The sequence below is a fragment of the Strongylocentrotus purpuratus genome, unplaced genomic scaffold (assembly GCF_000002235.5).
Source record: "Strongylocentrotus purpuratus isolate Spur 01 unplaced genomic scaffold, Spur_5.0 spur5_scaffold_7, whole genome shotgun sequence".
Lineage (NCBI taxonomy): Eukaryota > Metazoa > Echinodermata > Echinoidea > Camarodonta > Strongylocentrotidae > Strongylocentrotus > Strongylocentrotus purpuratus.
In genome coordinates this window covers 25,189,246-25,210,071 of record NW_022145613.1, presented here as the reverse complement: position 1 = coordinate 25,210,071, position 20,826 = coordinate 25,189,246, and the positions used below count along the sequence as shown (strand labels likewise).

The 20,826-nt window shown below is 37.4% G+C and overlaps 2 protein-coding genes and 1 long non-coding RNA gene across 3 annotated transcripts; 2 read left to right on the top strand and 1 right to left on the bottom strand.

The window, feature by feature from the left end:
- Positions 1-1,721: 1,721 nt before the first annotated feature.
- On the bottom strand, positions 1,722-7,039 carry LOC756794 (monocarboxylate transporter 13-like). The gene is made up of 4 exons (XM_030974492.1): positions 6,827-7,039; positions 5,514-5,654; positions 2,390-2,673; positions 1,722-1,934 (listed from the first exon to the last, which is right to left on the bottom strand). The coding sequence occupies exons 1-4, from the start codon at positions 7,014-7,016 to the stop codon at positions 1,722-1,724; spliced, it is 828 nt and encodes a 275-aa protein (XP_030830352.1). The 5' UTR covers positions 7,017-7,039.
- Positions 3,069-4,257, top strand: LOC115919975. The gene is made up of 2 exons (XR_004062096.1): positions 3,069-3,186; positions 4,158-4,257. It is a non-coding gene; the product is annotated as an uncharacterized LOC115919975 (long non-coding RNA).
- Positions 7,040-13,263: 6,224 nt separating the features above from the next.
- On the top strand, positions 13,264-20,071 carry LOC105444343. The gene is made up of 5 exons (XM_011678475.2): positions 13,264-13,971; positions 15,179-15,523; positions 16,065-16,373; positions 16,698-18,904; positions 19,434-20,071. The coding sequence occupies exons 1-5, from the start codon at positions 13,890-13,892 to the stop codon at positions 19,701-19,703; spliced, it is 3,213 nt and encodes a 1,070-aa protein (XP_011676777.2). The 5' UTR covers positions 13,264-13,889; the 3' UTR covers positions 19,704-20,071.
- Positions 20,072-20,826: the final 755 nt, after the last annotated feature.

Here is a 20,826-nt window from a genome sequence, read left to right as displayed (position 1 = left end):
GGCTTCAGTCATTGGATTTAGAGAGACTGTCGGAAACACACTCAAGATGGTTAAAGCATATGATAGTGATGGAATTGATGATGTGGTGAGACATGTACGTACATAGGCCAGGGATGTTGAATACAACAGTGCGAAATATGATCTGTCTATGTTTACCGAAGCCAAGCCCAACGTAGCTCAAACTTGTGGCAGAATTCCTGGAAAAGTCATATTATCCATGTTTTCAGCCTTCCTGGAATAAGATTAGCAATATTATTACATATTGCACATATATGCTAATTAGATCATTATGCTAATTAAGCTAATTAAACTACATCTACATGGAATATCTTCTCGTGAATTAATGATTAGTCTTTCAAAAGTGATTTACAATGTTGCATTGCACCATTTTTAGGCTTTATAGATAAACGATGACAATGAAGTCCATATATTGTACACATGCTTATTAGTTCATTATGCTAATTATGCTATTTAAGACAATGGAATAAAAAAACCGGTGTCGTAAATGAATTCCTCGTCATATAAAACCCTTGAAAAGTCGTATTATCCACGTTTTCAGGCTTCCTGGATTAAGATTAGCAACATTATTACACATTGCACATATACAGTGTGAGTCAAAAAGAAGTTTACACCTAGAAAATTGCTAATCATTTAAAAATCATATATGAACAGTAACTTATTATACATCTCATGAAAGAGTGTTTTATTTCAAATCATTTGGTATCATTTTTAGTGGTATGTGTTCACGCTTGGATGAACAGGAGGCATTGTTTGTGAGAGTGCAAAAATCGACTTGGCAGTTATTTGTGCCAAAGTTGCTTATGTGAAGTTTGAACACAACAATTAGGATTTGGGAATTAATTCGGTCTTTACAGATCCAAATAACATCCCTAACAAAATTATTCATGCCACACATATCAAATATCAATGAACATTTGTGCGCACGTGTGTGATGTGTGTGACTTTGCTTCTGCAAAAAGCATAATGGAATGCATTTCATTTAATACCTTCAATTCATTCTCTCATTCCGCTCATCCGAACATAATACATACTGTAGGCATCACTTTGCCGCAAGTCGATTTTTGCACTCTCGCAAACAATGCCTCCTGTTCATCCAAGCGTGAGCATATACCACATAAAAATGATACCAAATGCTTTGGGATAACACACTCGTTCATAAGATGTAAAATAATATACTGTTCATAGATGATTTTTAAAATAATTAGCAATTGCCGAGGGGTAAACTTTTTTTTGACTCACAAGGTATATCTGATCATTTGCCGATTTTTGTAATATGTAATAATGAAACTACAATGAAAAAGTCAGCTATATGAAACATGTACAAAAAAGAAATACTGAATCATTCTAAAGTGATCTAGCAACATAATTATGGTTGGACGTATCTGAATTTAATTCAGAAATGACATACAACAATTTTAATTAAAAAAATTACAGATATATTATGAAATATTTTCCTCTAGTATCAGCTAACAAGGAAAATAAGCGTTGTAAAAGGCCATGGATAAAAAGCAATTCTACGATCGATACAAACAAGGGATACATTGTATGAGGCTTATTTAAAACGAACTCTACCATTCATAACAAAAACAAATATAACACATACCGGAATAAATTAACTAACATTGTTCGAAATTCTCGTAAAATGTAATATGAAATCTACCTGGGAGATTATTAATGAATTGATTGGAAAGGAAACAAAATTAATTGTCAAATGAAAATGTTAGTACGGTTAGTACGATGGAGACTACGATGGTCAGGTAAAGAGGGTGTCTTCGGCAAAGTTCTTTGAGTGGGGATTGTGGTTCTCTCTCGTTGGAAGATGACATTCTGTTGCCATTCGAGTTGAGGAGCGGCAAAGTATTTGATTCAGCGCCATCGTCGTCATCGCCGATAGCCTCTCCAGCATGGATACTCTGTGGAAACAAATTGGCGGATCTTATCTTTCAAAGGTAAACTGGTCTATTTTTATTCAAACTTCGCGGGGTGAAACACCAATGTACCACCTGATATTGGTTTTTATTCTTTCATATTCAGACTATTCAAGATCGAGACAATATTTTCGCACGCATACTTTTAAGACTTGATTAGAATTTATTCTTAGCTACTTGTTACGCATATTGGCGTTTTACATTGCCATTAAAATTAAGCCCATGGTACCTCAATCCTACATCAATGTATGGCTCAGAAAGAAATCAAAATGATTATACAAAGATAACAAAAAATCCTTCGAATGTCTAAGTATTTACACATGGACTTTCAACTCGGAGGTTTCTGGGATACGCCCAAAATGTTAACATAAAAAACCTCTGTAACATAAAGGTTTTATACAGTCTGTATAATATGTCAAACAAATTATTCATCAACTAACATTTGAACCTGATATATCTCCATCATTGTCTAAACGAGAGGACGGATATCTTATGGGCTGCAGGAGGGCACAACATGCTACACAGTTGGTACTGATTCCACCCAACAGAAGCATAGCACCACGCCAGGAGTAGACCCGTCGGAGTGCTTCAGTAAGGATTGGTAAGGTCATCATCCCGACACCCCCAGCAGTAAAAATCACGGCAGTCACAGTCTTGTATTTGGCAGGGAAGTAGTAGAGAAGACTCGCGTATGCTGGAAACATAACCACACCATACCCTATACCTAAAAGATAGAATTGGAAGATCATCAGCTATAAATTGGGGAAATATCATAACCCTCGTAATGCTGTTGTACGAAAAAGTTGTCAAACATGACAAGTTCTATGCTATCAATTTGTCTTCTTCTAGAGAAATAAGCCTATCTCAATATAATTACGATTTTAACACGTACGTCACAAGTGACCCCCTCTATTGAAGCCCCCGTTCCTTGTCCTCCCATAACATCCTTCCCGTGGCAGGTGATAAGTTTGAAGAAAGAAAAACATAAAAACGAAGTGAATAAGTTCGGATAGTGCAGGACTTATTAAAATTGATAATATCAATGATGATAACAATAATAATAATAATATTATTAACAATTGTTGCGGACAGAATTTTGTCGTCATTTTCGTAATAACTTAGTTTGGCCGGTGGGGGCGTTTACCACTGCAGACAGCAAATTCTTCTGTGAGTGGGAAGATTTACCCAGTGATTCCGCCGACTATTAATCAAGTCAATCCTGTCGAGACCCAATGTTGTAAGTGTTAATTCATGTCAAATCCTGTAGTTAAGATGTTAAAGAGTAGTATGATTATTAATTTGTGATAATTTAAGGATTATTAGTGACTGTATAGATGAAAGTGTTATGAAATAGCTACATATGGTTGGGCATTTCAAAATGGCTGCTCGCATGAGCATGTATAAACAAGTGCATAGGATTGTACATGTATGTGAGTTGATAAAGGCACGTATGAAACATAAATAATGACATGTAAGGTTAGGGATATAAATGTTATGAGGTTAACAGGCAAGATAACCGTAGATAAATTACTTAGTAATGTGAAAGGGTGATTTAGCCACAAAACTGGCATGGTTAATTTTGAGTTGTGTAGAATTTGACTCGTGACATTGACAGTCAGTGGGTGTAAATCCCCACTCAGTGTTATTTAGGGTACGCATATGCTCGTTCCCTCTTTTTGAAAGCACCCCCTATCTGAGGACTGCCAACATTTCCGAACCCCCCCCCCCCCCTTCGCGGGCTTTTCGCGGGCTTTTCCTGCCTTGGAGACCCCCCTAAATCAGGAAAAATGCTCAATGTACCCCTCTAAATTCTGAATAACTTCTCAGGAGTCCAAAGAGACGAGAGAAAAAAGGAAAAACACCCCCTTTTTAAAGAAATCTCCGGGTGAAAAGTCATATACAACCCCTTTTTACAATTCTCGGACCGGACTTTGTCGCACGAAAAGCACCCCACTACCGGATATTTTGGCAACACGCATGCGGTCATTCCGACCCCTGAGTGGGGGGGGGGGGGGGGGCCGGGGTGTAAATGGACGTTTTGTATGATATGTTCATGAATATCGATGAAGTCAAGCTAATTAAAGCAGTTAAGTGGTAACAAGATACAACTTTTTGGCTTACAATAGAGCAGTATTCGATAATGCTTGTGATTGTTGATTTATAAGCAAGGTATTTATTATTGCTTATGTTTTGTTTGTTTGTATACAGATTGAACCACACTTCAGGTTACTACACGTCACTTCGCTTCAAAAGTTCAGTCATTGTGCATTGCTTTGCGCTTTGCGCATTAAACGTCATGGTATCATAACACGGCATTGGCAGGATTCCTTTGTGAAAGTATTCCTTTGTGAATGAAAGTAGAGCGGTGGACAAAAGAAGGCATCTCCACAATTCCACTAGAGTGTACCCAAACCAACCTCATCCCAGACATTTGTGTTTTTTGGAAGAACTTAAAGAAAATCCTCATAGTTGAATTGTCAGTTCCCTTTGAAATGAATGTAGGTAAGGCACATGAATATAATTATAAATCGAACAAATATGCCCCGTTAGTCAGGCTAATGGATATTCTGTGGTGTATCTTCCTTTGGAAATTGGCTCTAGAGGTCATATTTCGCCGGACAATGTGACGAGGCTAAATCAGCTGTTGAAAGAAATTGGAAAACCTGTCAATGTGAAACAAGTTCGACAGACTCTATCCAAACTATCTATTGTTTCTTCGTTTGTCATCTACTACTCAAAGAATGCCAATAAATGGGAAACCAAAATTCCCCTTCGCATTTCAAGTATGTAATTACTCACACACACAAATTGGTTAATACACATTGTAACCAGTCTTATATTTTCTTTCTACTGCTCGTCTCTTTTCATTGCCTGGCACTGATAGAATCCTCTTTGTATTACACATTAACTCAAATCAAACTCTTATAATACTCATTATGTATGCTTCGTATTTATTAAGTTGATATATCAAATGAAATTTCAATATTTAGCTCCTCTTATTTATAGCTAGGAATATCCATCACTCCTCAACTTTCACTATGTTGTAAAATTAGTTAATTTTTGTTGACGTTATATAACATTATTCACTGTATATCTACATGTATGTACTTTTAATGCCCTGCATTTTCCAGTAAGATGGAATTGTCCTGGGCTATTGTTCTCCTTTGTTGTGCAAGTTTGAACAATAAAGTGATGTTTAAAAAAAATAGATAGTTGGTGGATGAGGGTGTTTGTGCTGGATTAACGTCATCTATAATAATAATAATGATAATTATATCAATATCCATTTATATAGCGAAACTACTAAATAAATATACTCAGCTGCGCTTTGGTAATAAAGAAATAATCTTAGAATGTTATTGCTATTTTACGATACAAAACCAATCTATTGAAAGATTTCTGACAAACAGGCTTTGAATCTGGCAACAAATGTGGCTTTCTTGTGTCAAGTGGAAGATTTGTCCAAGGCTGTGAAGCGAACTGCAAATATATTATCCAAGTGTTATTTCACTTTTGTTAGAAGCATGAACAATAACATTGAAAGAACACAATACTCTCCCTTACCTGACAGGATGAGACACAGTAAAAAGTGGGTTCCCGTCTGTGAAAAAGACCCCAGGATGATTCCTAAAGAGCCCACAATACTTCCAGAAATTACTAACTTCCTCATAGAGACGCGTGACATTAACCAGGGACAAACGATAGCTGAAGATCAAAAAAGGAAAATTGATGTAGTACTTCATTGATGATTCGGGAGAAAGACATTATGCATAGTGTATCGGAGTGAAATTTCTGACACATTTCTGTCATATGAAAGAACAGAAACCCAACTTTCTAGAAATATGATTTTCTCTTTGAAATTCAGATACCGCCCGCCAAATGACTTTTCGGTTTCCTCTCTTCAAATTGAATTTAATCACTCATGCGTGAAATATAAGTTGCATCAAATGAAAGAAGAGGATCTAAGCTTTCCAAATATGTGTCATTTATTAATTATAAATGTGATTAAGTTATGATAAAACATCGATAATTCTCGGTTTCTTTTTTTTCTGGGACGCACTGTATATACGTGCCAAGGTCAAGTGTAGGTTGGAAAGCATACTTTTATAACTGACATGTCCATTATGAAACCCTAAACCTCCATACTGGTGATATAAATGTATATAATGCGGGTGGGGGGGGGGGGTACAGAACCAAAACAAATCAACATTTAATATTGAAATTTGGAAGGAGCATGAACTGACGTGTGCGAAGTGTAAATTCATTGTCGTAGTCAAAGGTTAACTTACTGGCTTTAGTGTTTTTATATGCTCTCCGGTGCGAACTGAGTCATATTTTTGAGCATTTTCAAACAAATTGTTATGACTAAATATATTTCAGAAATAAGTTTGGTTGAGAATGAACTTTTAACATATCACTGATATTTCAAACCTGTAATTTCAAAGCTAAAACCTGCAGCTGATTTTACAATATGTAATTAAAAAATGAAACTTGTCACTGTTACATATTAATCCCCTTGATGACCAACCTCAATACACCCTGTATGTCTTTTCATGACTATATTGAAGAAAGAAAGGATTACAACTTAAAACTGGGAATGTTGATACAAGAGACGTGACGTGAGCCTGCCCACTTTCCAAAATTGTGCCCGCTTGTAGGTAACGGTACGGTCTGCGCGATTTTCAAATTTCCGCCTCCCCCCCCCCCCCCCCCCCCCCCCCATCGGTAAATCCTGGATCCGCGCCTACAAAGCACTGAACTTAGTTAGACCGTATTTTCCGTCTCTTTCGTTCGTTAAAATTAAGCCTCTTATTTGGCTAAACGAACGAAAGAGACGGAAAATTCGGTCTATGACAAAGTAAGCTTGCATTTCTTACCCATTGACTGCGTGAGTCCATGTGACACGCCAATCGCTGTTCCTATCAATCCAGTTGACACACCTAGACTCAATGAGATATCATCGATGAAGACACCAAAAGATTTTAGAATGCCAAGCTCCAAATAATTAATGATCACCATTCCAGTCAGGAGTACACACTGGTAACGCCCTCCCGTAAACGTCGCCATTTATAGGAAGAATGTGTGAGAGAATTGCGAGGTCTATAATTATACCGGGCAGTGACGAAACGCGGCAACTGTATTGTAATACCATGGACCTATTACGGATTAAGTCCATGGTAATACAGACCCTTCCCTTTCCTTTGAGATTTGACAAATTGAAGTTTACATCTACACAATGTATAAGTATTCAACAAAGGCCAGAGGCGGCCCTCCCGGGGGGGGGGGCAAGGGGGGCACAGTGCCCCCCCCCCCACTTTTTCAAGCACCCGAAAAGTGCCCCTTTTTACATAGAAAAAATGCCCCTTTTACTTTTTAAGAAGTGCCCCTTTTTACATAGGAATAGTGCCCCTTTTTGACAAGTGCCCCTATTAATTTGTAAAATTGCCCCTTCCCCTTTTCAACTCTGATAAGTGCCCTTGTATTTGGACACGTGCCCCTTTTTCTTCGACAAGTTCCCATTTTCCTTTGCAATAAATGTCCATTTTCCATTCTCATAAGTGCCCTTTTTAATCTCTAGTAAGTGTCCCCCAGTTAGGTACGAAAAGTGCCTCTTTTCACTTTTGATAAGTGCCCCCTTCACCTCTGATAATTGTCCTATTTAATTCTGAGAGGTGCCTCTTTAACTTTGACAAGTGCCCCTTTTCCTTTGTAAGAAGTGCCCCTTATAACCACCCCCATTTTAACTCGGATAAGCGCACCTTATATATTCACACGTGCCCTTTTCCCTCTCTAATAAGTGCCCCTTTTCCCAATGATAAGTGCCCCATTAAAAAAACAGCCCCTTCCCATTTTTATAAGTGCCCCTTCTCTGGTAAATGACCCTTTTCAGGTACGAGAAGTTACTTCTTTTCACTTTAGATAAATGCCCCCTTCACCTCCGATAAATGCCCCTTTAAAATCTGATCGGTACCCATTTTCTTACAACTAATGCACATTTTCCTTCATTACAAGTGCCCCTTTTTCCGTCGACAAATGCCCATTTCCTATTCTTATGACTCACCTTTTTCATCCCTGTAAGAAGTGCCCAATTTTCACCTGTGATATTTACTCTTTGTACTTTGGCACATGCTCCTTTTCTTTCTTGATAAGGTTCCCTTTTCCTCTCATCATTAAACGCGCCCTAGCTAATTTCAAGCGACTAAGAGCAATTTCCCCCAAAGCTCGCTCGCTACGCTCGCACGCATCTATAGATGATATAATATGTTTCTTATCAAAGGTCTTTTCACTCTTTCGTTATGAAAATGTGCTTATATCCCCATTAGGATTGGATTTTTCCTCTTTGTAAGATGTAATTTATCGCACTGCGACCTCACACATCTTAAAATTTTTCCTCGCTCGCTTCGCTCGCTCGCAAACAATTTTTTAGAAATTCAAACCCAACTGCAAAGCAATATCTTGTATGGTGTTTAAAGTGAAACAAATATTGAAATCGTCCCCGATAATTGTAATTACAATGTAGGGGTATATTTATTTATTTATTTATTTATTTAAAAATATTTATACAGGATGACAATATCAACCAAGGCTGCTTTTCATATTGGTCCTGTATATACATACATGGTAAAATACAAACAATGAAATACAATATAGCAATGAAATACAAATATCATTGAAATATGCAAAACATGAATAGATTAATGAATATTGAATAATATAACATTTTATAAAATAACCAGCAACTGGATACATATATTTACATTCAAAGGTTTACCCAGGATCACAAAAAGAATGATTTGAAACAATGTAAGAAAAAAACAAAACTAACAAACTTGTATTTATTACAGTAGGGTAAAAAAATATATATATATACACACATCCATGAGGATATTGGTTATTTACAACATTAATGAAAGTACAATCTTTTATAAAGGTCTTTAAATGAAGAAATAGATGTAGAATTCTGTAAGTTAATAGGTAATGAGTTCCAGATAACTCCTCCTGAGTACATAAGACTGTTCTTAAAGCATTCTAGATTAGGTTTTGGTAATATTACATTTGTTTTGTCAGCGGCTCTAGTATTTAAGTTATGTCTATCGCAGACCATTTCAATAGCATTATACAGATGTGTTGGTGCAATACCATGTACAGATTTATACATTAAAACAGCTAAAAAATAATTTCTCCTTTCGTCAAATGATTGCCATTTCATTAATTTTATTAAATCATCACCTCTAACATTTTCATAGTCATAGTTGGATGTAATTATACGTGCTGCTCTCTTTTGTAATCTTAAGAGTAACTCTTTATTTTGCCTGGAGCAATTTCCCCAGACTGTGCATGAATAGTCAATACATGGTAACAGTTTCATAGAAATCAATCTGGTAAGTCTTTTAACATGAATATCCCAAGTAAGGTGTTCATCAATTTCCACCCCTAAATATTTAAAATTATGAACCTGTTCCATTTTCGTTCCATCCATGTATATATTCAAGTTATATGCTTTACGTGTACTTAAAAGCATAATTTTGGTCTTTTCAGCATTAACTTTTAAATTATTCTGAGTATACCATCTATGTATTGAATGAACATCATTTTGTAACAATATGGTTAGTTCATCAATATTTTTATGAGAAGTATATATAACAACATCATCAGCAAACATATTACAGGTACATGTCTTCAAAGACTGAGCTATATCATTAATAAAAAGTAGAAATAAGATTGGTCCGAGGAAACTCCCTTGGGGTATTCCATTTGATAATGTCATTGAGTTTGAGAGTATACCATAACAGAAAACCATTTGTCTCCTTTCAAACAAATAACTACTAAACCATTTCAACTGTTCATCCTTTATACCATAACATTGTAGTTTCTTAAGTAATAATTTATGGTCAATTGAATCAAAACATTTGGAAATATCTAAAAAGCACGCAGCTACTAATTCTTTTTCATTAAAAGATTCCAGCCAATCATCTATAGTTCTATGAATACATGTATTGGTTGAATGGTTGGGTAGAAAAGCTGATTGATCAATAGAAATCAATTCATTCAAGCGAAGATAATTCAATAATTGTTTTTGGATGACTTTCTCTAAAATTTTAATTACATGACAAGTTACAGATATTGGTCTATAATTGGTTGGATCATCTTTTTTTCCCTTACCTTTATATCTGGTGTTACTTTTGATATTTTCCAATCAGACGGAACTGAGCCATTTCTTAGACTTGCATTATATAGTAAAACCAATGGTTTAGATAGAACTGATGCTCCAATACAAAGCAATTTAGAATCTACATTAAATAGGTCAAGATTACTTACATTTCCTAATTTGCATAACAATTCATAAACAACACTTTCCTTTAGTCTTTGAAATTCAAAACTATAAATACATTTTGGATGTTTCCAGCTAAAATCGTCATTTTTTGGTTTATTCATTTTTCCAACTGACGCAAAAAAGTTGTTCAATTTATCAGCACTTAATTCATTAGGCAATACATCATTTTTACGTTTCCTGCCGGTGATCTTATTCAGCTCACGCCATATTTTTTTACTATCTTTTTTACAATCTCGAATAACATCCTTGGTATAATCCCTCTTATTATCACGTCTTAATCTAGTAATACGGTTTCTTATGCATTTATAATCTTTTTTTATTGCTGGGTCGATATCAGATTTCCTCTTTAAAAAATCTCTTTTATAAATCAATTGGACTAATTCTTTTGAAATCCAGGGACAATATCTTTGTTTCATACGCATAGTTTTAAGAGGTGCATGTTTATCACATACCTTAGTAAAAGTTGATTTCCATTTAAACCATTTTTCATCAATATTATACATATCATCTTCAAAATCAAGATTACTGGTATCAAAGCTTCTTTCTAAGTCCTGTAAAAAAAACATCTCTATCAAATCGTTGATAATCACGAAAAGTAACCTCTTTGTGATTATTATGTTTGGTCATTGAAAAAGTTATGCATGTATAGATGAGATAATGGTCACTTAATGAAATCTTTGCAACATTGGTGACAGCATGTCTTTCAGGTATCGTAGTTAAAATATGATCTAAACATATATATACCAATGTCTAAAAAATTGTATATTTTCGCTGTGAGATTTCCCTTTATAGGTGCCCTTTTTATATAGAAAGTGCCCTTTTTTCTTGGTCCCCCCCCCCCCCCCACTTTGGAAGTCGCTCGGCCGCCCCCGACAAAGGCCCTAATTCAACCAGTCTACCTTTCATTCTCGAGTTACGGAAACACAAAAACATCTCATTCCTTAGCCTGGGGTATGAATAATTTAGTTCTTAACTGTATTTCTATAGATAGAATATCGTCGGAAAATATGGACTGAAATATTTGGTAAACGTACACTGCCCTCTAATTTCATTTAGTAAAAACAAATTGTTAGTGAATAAATTTCATCAGTACAAACAAAGGCCAGATTTCTAAAATGTCGTAAGGGCTTGAATGCTGGAACATTCTGGCTCCAAACCAGCGACTTCCTCACTCCGCCTATATATAGGGGATAGGTTGTCCTGTTAAACTGGTGTCAGCTTAAATAAAAAGTTGAGTTCTGGGGAGAGGTAATGAATAATTTGTGAGCATTTTCATCGTTATTATTTAAGTGTCGAAGAACATCAGAGAAAAAATGTTCCCTAAAAAGCATGGTTCTTCAAAATGTCTTCGATATTCTAAATATAACATGTAACAGCTTAAAAATGAGGACGCTCTCTCTCTCTCTCTCTCTCACTATCTCTCCTTCCCTCCCTCCCTCCCTCCGTCCCCCTAAAACTCATGGGGTGGAGAATGTGCATACATTGTGTGCGGTAAGCCTGAATCTGATGTCCGGGGTAATAATAATATATATCTGAAAGCGCTTTGAGAGGGCCTGCGGTCCTGAAAAGCGGTATATAAGAACGAGCTATTATTCGTATTATCATTGAGTTTATTGGTTTCACATGCAGATTCAACACAAATAACAAAATATACATAAAAGACGTATTGTTTCGTTATTTGAAAAATGGTTATAGTATTATTGACAAATTAATCGGACTACGAAATTATTTATCACCAAATAGGTTTGACAACTTTGATCATGTTAAAGGAAACCCAGACAAGCTAAGCAAAAAACTGTGAAATGTGCAGTAACCTATACAAAAGCATAGATCTTTTGCACTCCCATCCCCCAACATCATTTAGCTAAGTTTTATAACGGATAGCCACTTAAGGTAAGCTTGAAGGCGTGGCATTTCTTCTTCATGATTATGTTTTACAAATATATTACAGTTTTTAGCTTCGGTGGAGAAAATACCATGAAGCGAAATAATTGAATCAAATAAAAAGTCGAATATAATTATTTCTATCTTTATACAGATAAATTGATAAATAAGTATATTTTACAATGTAGAATCTATAATTATAGATAGATAAGATTTTCATCATCATCATTATAATCAGTGTTATCATAGGGGCTATAAAAAAGATAGCAAAGCTCTAAAAATTCAAAAGTGTCCGAGTTCCAAATAGTTATTACCGTCTCCCGGCACCGCCGTCGTAAACTGCTGAATCTGTGTTGACCGACCAAGGGCATAATTTACGCGAAAACTGTTTCAGTAAACTCGCTTTGATCTTGCTGGTTTAACGGTAATACACATTGTCAGGACATTTTGAATATTAGGTGGATAGGGATTCTTTATCATTTTGATATATTTTGATGCCCCTGTGGATGTATTATAAGCACTGGAAAGTTTAGCCCCCTAAAAAACTTCTTCTTTCGAGAAAAATTGAATATAAAATTTTCAAATAGCGCCTACGGCCGTGCTGTGGTAGCTGCTGTATATGTTCATTTGAACTAAACTCATGACCCTATACAAAACTTTGTATTACCTTTAATCAAGTAATAGTTCGTTGAAACTTGCCTATGATGAGATTATAATACCAATGAATAGAGAAATCATTAGGAGAACATCAATAAGATCTAAATCCAACAACCAATTAGCAAATATATAGGCCTACACCCCACTGACGCCTCTATCACCTGCCTACCCCACCCTCTCTCTCTCTCTCAATTTGTATATGTATATATAAATGTATATAAATGTATTTATATATCAAACCTCGTAACCTCTTCAATTTATCCTTTATCAACTGATTCACAATGTTATTAAATGGTTTATTGAGGGGGCTATATAGAGGGAATAACTCAACGAATGATATCATTGCTGTCTTAATTGATAGTCCCTTAAAATTAAAATCACGAATAGTTCTTTTCCTTCTTTCAAGAGAGAGTAACTTTTGGTATTTTGAACGTTTATCTCTTTGTATTTATTTATTATTTTTTTCTCTTTTAATAAATTACTGTTCTCATTTCCATTGGCATTTCCCTTTCCATATGAAAAGCGAGTACCCGCTGTAGCTCACTTGAATGAACTCGAAGTGTACACACGAACTCTCATCTATGTACACGAACGCTGTTTGCTTAAAGAGTTTCACACATTCTTCGTCAGTGATGACGGCACTATCACAAACAAAAACCAAATTCACCTAAATGACGATTAATTCATTATCGACATCACTGCTAATACCCAAGCCACGACGCCAAACCAACGCCAAACCGATCCCAAACAGACCAGTCCTTTACCACGGGGGCGAGGTAACTTTTTGTTCGGTCTAATGTTGATATCATCGGTGTGATTGGGACATTAAACACCATTTCCATCGCACCTTAGCTAAATCATTTTGATATTGAAAACTCTTTCGACGTTGTTCCACATTCGTATTTGGCGAGACCTACAGCCTTTGGATACACCGAGTTCCTAGTAGAACGTTAACTCGGATGCGTTTATGCATTATATCATTTAATATTTCTATATTGAAGTATTTTCTTTATAAATAGCTTGTTTGGAGAATTTATCGGATTATCTGAGCGGATCGTGGAATCATGGCATCTGGGTTGATTTTGTCTGCATTTATGGTTGTCCTCCTTCTGGGGCAATGTCGCGTATCTTCTAAGTCACCTTCGTGTAAGTTTATTTCACCAGCATGTTCATTATTATTATTATTATTATCATCATCATCATTATTATTATTATCATCAATATTATTATTATTATTATTATCATTAGTATTAAAATTACTAACATCGGAATTAACATCATTATCATTATTATCATTGTTGTTGCTGCTTTTGTGGTTATCATTACTAATTTCATAATTATAACTGCTACTATTGTTATAAGTTTATCATTATCCTAATAATCATTATTTTCATCATCATTGGTAATACTATAATAATTATCAATACTATTACTGTATCGTATGTCCAATGTGATATGATATTGTCAGTTACACACCGAATAATTACGAGATTAAATATATTTGGTATATCTTATTTGTGTATCAGGGGCGGATCCAAGTTTCTCAAGGTAGTGTTTTCAAGTTTTCAAGACATCATTATTTTCCAAAATATGCTATTGAGGAACCCCGTCTGGCTCCTACCATACTGTCCAAATGAAGATGATGTGGGTGGTGATTTTGTTGGTGGTGCATGGGTCAGAGCCATAATGTACACATAATTTGGTCAATTTGGTTTCCCTTGGTCACAACATGGCTTATAGCCTTTTGATTTGTGTTTGCCCATAGCAAAGCAGTATTCGACATATTGTATCCAAAATCCAAATCGAACCGGATTTGCCGAACTTTCCTAATCAATGGCTTTAAGAAGGGCGGGATGTATGACAAATAAGATCCCGACATTCGCTCGGAATAATATGAGTTTAGTATTAATTCAATTTCTGAAATATATAAAATGTTAAAGTGAACAAGAAAAAAAAAAGGATCGGGAATTTTCCCCAGGGATTTTTTAATGTCTAAAATGATCTTTTGGAAGAGGGATGATGGTTTTGCACCCATAAGAAGTATGCAAAGACCCAATGGGGTTTAAATTGTTTGTTTTTTGTTTTTAAAATCTGTATTTGTTTATATGTTTTGTTTCCCATTTTCGTGTGTTTGTTTGGGAGATGGAAGCATTATAAACTTTAATTCGATTCCAGAGATAAAGGACCGGCCCCTATTAATGAGTTTGGATTTAAATGTGCGCCATATTAGCGTTGGCCTCCGATTCATGCGTTTGCCCTGAATCCTAAAGACGATCGACGCTCCTGAAAATGTCGTAATGTAAGTTAATATTGATTTTGTTTTATTTTATTGATTGCATGAATTATGATGCAGATGAGGTACGATTTTATGGAACAAACCCAAATGAGACAAACCGAGGAATAATACAGATGCGACGATCATCATCCGGAGAAACTCCAGCCTGGCAGTTCCTAGAACCCAACACCATAGGCCTCACTGGGGCAAGACTGGTCTGTCGTCAGCTTGGCTTCCCTTATGTCTGCAATAAGGGTGTCGAGGTTGTGGAAAACGTCACTGCGGATGACATCTTCTGGTTCGATACAAGATGCACTGGTGACGAGCTTTCTCTTGAAGATTGCTCCATAAGCTTGCGACAGCAGTCTGTTCTCCAACAAGTCCCCTCAAGTACCGCAGTCCTCACAGTGACGTGTGCCTTGGGTGAGTGGAATCTAAGGATTTTGTACCATACCATTCCTTCAATGATAAAATAACTTTTTATTTTTCATTTTTAAACCATTGATTTCAATCTAAGCATGCTTCATTGTACAATGGAAGCCTTTCTCGCTTTGAAACTCGAAAGTCATTTCTTCTTTTAAGGAAGACAGTGAAAGGAATACAAGTAATTACTATGTGGAGTAGAACAGCTTGAATTATGATATACCTGAATTGGTTATTATTCCGTTTAACATTTTAAGAGATAAAAAATAATGTTAAATAAAGATATTTTGGAGACAAGTGATACAACTTTTCACGTTTGTTGTGTCTCCCAGCAACATTCAAATATATGGAACGATGAAATTACATTTACCGCGTCGGTGGACTCCCCCTTTTTAATTAATGTTTCATTGGACCCCTCCGTTTGGCAATCTTATTTCCGCCCTTGATTAAGGACCTGTTTTCATTGTGCCGCACAATTCTGCTTACAATTACTTGAAACCTGTATCCATCTCGTGGGTCTTCTCGTTTCTTTATCTTGTAGAAGATGATATCGGAGTGCGTCTAACGAATAGTTCCTCTCGGGGGCAGGGCACCGTCGAGTACCGCTGTATGGATGACTGGCTGAACATTTGCTTTGATACCTGGTATCCTGCCTCGGCAAACACACTCTGCAACCAGCTCGGCTACGGAGGAGTGGTGGAAGATGTTCAGGTTGCCATGCCAACAACATCACTTGCGAATATCAGCTTCTACTGCTCAACCCTGACACAGAATGATCACATTTTCGACTGTCTGATGGCAGAAGAGAGTTGTATTTCGGGAAACGCAGCATCTGTAACCTGTGGGCTAGGTAAACTGAAGAGTCCTCAAATTCGTCATAACCTTCTGAATGAGAATGCTACAGAATTTAAGCAGTCATGCTGTTTTCGGATTACAAATCACATGGCATGAAACATAAAATATAATGTATGATTTGAAAAGTGATAAAACACATTATCCCTGAAGTAGTTATTTTTGTATTGCATGTGAATTCTATTGAGTTAATATTATATGCATGAATGTTGTCCCTGATCAATATAATTCAAGTTTTCAAGGAAAACAAGTTTCAATTTAATAGCGAATGTGTTTGATGCTATCGATTATTGATGTGGTTTCTCCTTTTTGTGTTTTGTAGAAATCACCGCTGAAAAGAGAAAGGTCACCCTCTGCAATTCTGCGATGACGTGCAAAGGAAACTGTGGTAATGCAACAATGGCTTGGTGTCGGTGCGACAACGCATGTCATCTTTATAACGATTGCTGTTATGACTTCACCGAGGAATGCGGTCAAGAAGGGTTAAATCAGATCCAAAGCACTACCTCCGATTTATCATTATATTCTTGTCAGAAGCCACTCGGAGGATTGAGTAATGTCTACCAACGAGCCGAATGGTTTTATTTTATCAAGAAATGCCCAACATCCACGCAGGAAACGCTTAGAGATTTGTGCGAAGGTTCGAGTTCGGAAGATGACGTTCTTCGTAACTTGCCCGTATACGACCAAGAAGGTGACGTCTTTTACAACGTATTCTGTGCTGTATGTCATGGACGGAATCTAAAGAACCTCACTGCCTGGAGGGTGGAGGCCGAACCGGAGGAAAATTTCAACACCAACGAAATGCAAGTGTATTATGTTGTACTCCCGCCGTGGGATGAGCTAGGCACAACAAGACCATGCTATGCTGAAGGGTTGGTAACGGACTATTGCCCTGCTGCGTTTACTGGATCACAGTTAGAAAAGGCATGCCATGACTACCAGGCGCCGGTTGTGCATCTTGGTGGTGTTGCCTATCGCAACCCGCATTGTGCTCAGTGTCATAGCAAACGTATCAACGAGCTTCCAATCGAGTCTTGTACAGGATGCCGGTGTCAGGAGCCATTTTGCTTCTTGATATGTCCGGATGGTCGAACGGGAAGACTCGCGTCGGTGACTCTCCTTTTTGACTTTTTCACTTCCGATGAGGTCCAATGTACTGGACTAGGAGAAATATATGACATGTTCCTCGAGAGATGCCGCGTTCTTGTGTGTCCACCTGGCACAAGGTTCTTGGTAGATTCTTGCGTATCCATGGAGTCCGAGCCAGAAGATCCTGCCTTGCAATCCACAATGAGTTGTCTGACATCTGCAATTGCGTCAAGTTTAACCGAAGTAGCTGAAATCATCCTTGATCACAATGTAACCTCGAATGTGAATTCGGCTGTCATTTTCGCTGAAAATGTGAATGACGTGCAATCTGTTGCCTTGACCCTAGGTGCGATTGTTGAATATTCAAACGAAGTTCATCAGGTGATGTGCAATCTTAGTAACATCATGCTCATTGCCCCTCCTCCTTTCAATGATACAGTACCAGACGTTTGCAGAGAAGATGCTGTTGCACCTACAGTAGCAGATGCCGCCTTTAGGGCAGACATAGACAGTGCATGGGATCTAAATAGAACACTCTTGATGTTCAACGAATATAATTTCATGAGTAACACTTCATCCTACGTAAGCAGCCAGCCTTCAGGCAAGTGTTGGTTCGCACTCTTAAATACCCTTATTTGTGAGCTACAAGTTGTTCCGGAGGAGAAATTTGCGATTGATGGAAACGTAGCTGTTCATATTCCATCTGGTGCAAAATTGACATTAGATGAATACTTTCTTTTGCTTAATGGCAGTTACGTCGTATGTGCTGGGAGTCTTAATGGCTCTGTTGACATTCAAAGCGTAATGTATCTTGTTGGTGCTAGCATGTCCATCCTGTGTCTCATTGCAACATTGATCACTTATACTGTCCTGCCGAAGCTTAGAAACGTGGCTGGTAAGTGCCTGATGAATGTCGCATCGGCGCTACTAGGAGCAAACCTCATCTTCGTCCTGAACCCCTTGTTGAGTTACAACCCTATCTTCTGTTCAATCATGGCCGCTGTGGCTCACTTCTTCTGGCTTGGCTGCTTCAGTTGGATGAACGTCGCTGGCTTCAATATGGCACGCACGTTCGGATGGATTGGTTCAGGATCATCCATCCAATCTACCAGAAGCTGTTCTAAAGGGATACTGGTGTCTTATATCCTCTACGGCTGGGGTGCGCCTTTGGCCATTGTTGCCGTCGGGATCTGTTTCCACCTTTGCCAATGCACCGGGCTGAGTTTCCAATACGGAGGGCCGTTGACCTGTTGGATTGAAGGGGAGCGTAGAGCCATGATGTATGCCGTCGGTATACCTATTTACAGTTCCATCTTGCTTAACGTCTTACTGCTAGCCTACACTGCTGTGTCTCTCATCAGACATCGGAGGGAGGGAAGGTCTTTAAGAGCAAATCAGACGTTCATCTTCAAGGAAAACCTAATGATTGTTGCAAAGGTATGTATCTTGTTGCATACCTCCTCAATTGAACCTGTCAATACATTTCTTATCCGTATTTCTTTCTAGCTTTTTATCAACATTTTCATGTTACGATACCCACTCTTCTTTTCATTCATCTTACTCTCTCATTCTGTTTCCTGTTCTTCTTCTCTGATTCGACTATCATTCATTCTCTCATATTGAATCCCTACCTTGCTGAATCTCTTTCATACTCTCTGACTCACTCTTTCTCTCTCTTTTCTCCATCTGTCTCTCGGACAACCTCTCTCTCTCTCTCTTTCTTTCTTTTTCTTTAACCTCTGACTATTTCCTCCCTTCCTCTATTTATCTGATGTTATTACTCATCGACTGAAATCTGTTCTCTCCCCCCTCTGGCTCTCATTCTATCTTTTTGTTTCTCAAAACTTTTGACTCTATTGCAGTTCTCTGTCTCTCTCTCAATCTCTCTGAATTCATTTTTTCTTCTTTTCTCTTTGTGTATTTCTCTGCCTATAATATAGTATACTCTTTCTCTCCCTCTCTACAGCTTTCGGTCGTCCTCGGAACATCGTGGACGTTCGGCGTCGTCTACAGTTTCACCGAGGACGGCGTTGTGATGTACATCTTCGTCACACTTGCCTCACTACAGGGGGTCCTTCTCTTTGTCTTCTTCGGACTCACCAAGCGAATCCGACGGATGTGGAGGGCGAAGTTCAGGCCGAGTGTCGGCGATGTCACCGCCTACACCGTCAAGGCGGCCTCTTCCCAATGGCGTGACTCGACTGCCGGCTTACCGACTGGGGCAACCCCACAGTAGATAGGGTCCAGTTTAAACATGCGCTTTTTTATTTATTTCATTGCAACACCAACAGATAAACAACACGATGGCACAGCCTTTCGAAATATCAACCTAAAGGCAATTGTAGTATAGCCTAGTTCGTCACCTGTTCAGATATGCTAACATTAGGCCTACCATGACACATTACGTAATCCGAACATGACTTGATATCGTACTTGAGTTAATTTCCCGAAAGCCTTTACGAATGTGTTGATATTAGATATATAGACTTTTGTTTTCCTTAAAGCTTATCTGTACTAATTAATAGGGGATTAGAACACACTGCAAGGTCACTGGACAGGTGGTTATCTCATCAACTCGATTCAATTAGCATAAGAAAAAGAGGATCATGGGGGACCAATGGTCACCGATTAGGCATTTCTTTCTATATAGAGGGAGCAAGTAGCTACAAGTAGGAGAGTGTGGCTATCATCAGTTAAGTATTATATAAAGCTATCTGAAAAGTTGGACAGAAGAGACAGTATCTTTGAAGTTTTATGTGAATAATTATCACTGAATTATTATTGTTTATTTATTGTTGCTCCCTCGTACTATGACATAAATAATATAACATATCGTATATTATGACTTAGCATGAGATACACATTCGATTTGACTTTGGGGAAACAAAAACTGGAATCCTCAACGAAAAATGGAGGGGAAGAGATAAAGGGAGTGCAAGAGAGAGAGAGAGAGAGAGAAGAAAAAACACGCTGAAAGGCTTTTCATGCTATGGTAGGTCAATAAATATATCTTTTTTTACTTTCCCATTTTCAATTTTTTATTTGTTGAATGTATTAATTGAATCTAGCCTTGGAATGACATTGTCAAAATAGGACCCTGAAATAATCAGTCAACTAATATGCTACAATGCAGCCCTTATATATTCATGTATTTTATTGATGTATTAAATATTATTCATATCCCCTGCCTGAAATACTGTGGAGAGTTCCTTTATGTGTTCGTCACTTTATTTCCTTTTCTTTCCAGTGTTCTGCTTCGTTTACGTTTTCCCTCTATTTCCGTTTTTCTTCTCCCCCCCCCCCCCCCCCGTTTTTTGTTGGTTTTCTTGTTGCTCGACTGTTCGTCACGTTTGTGACTA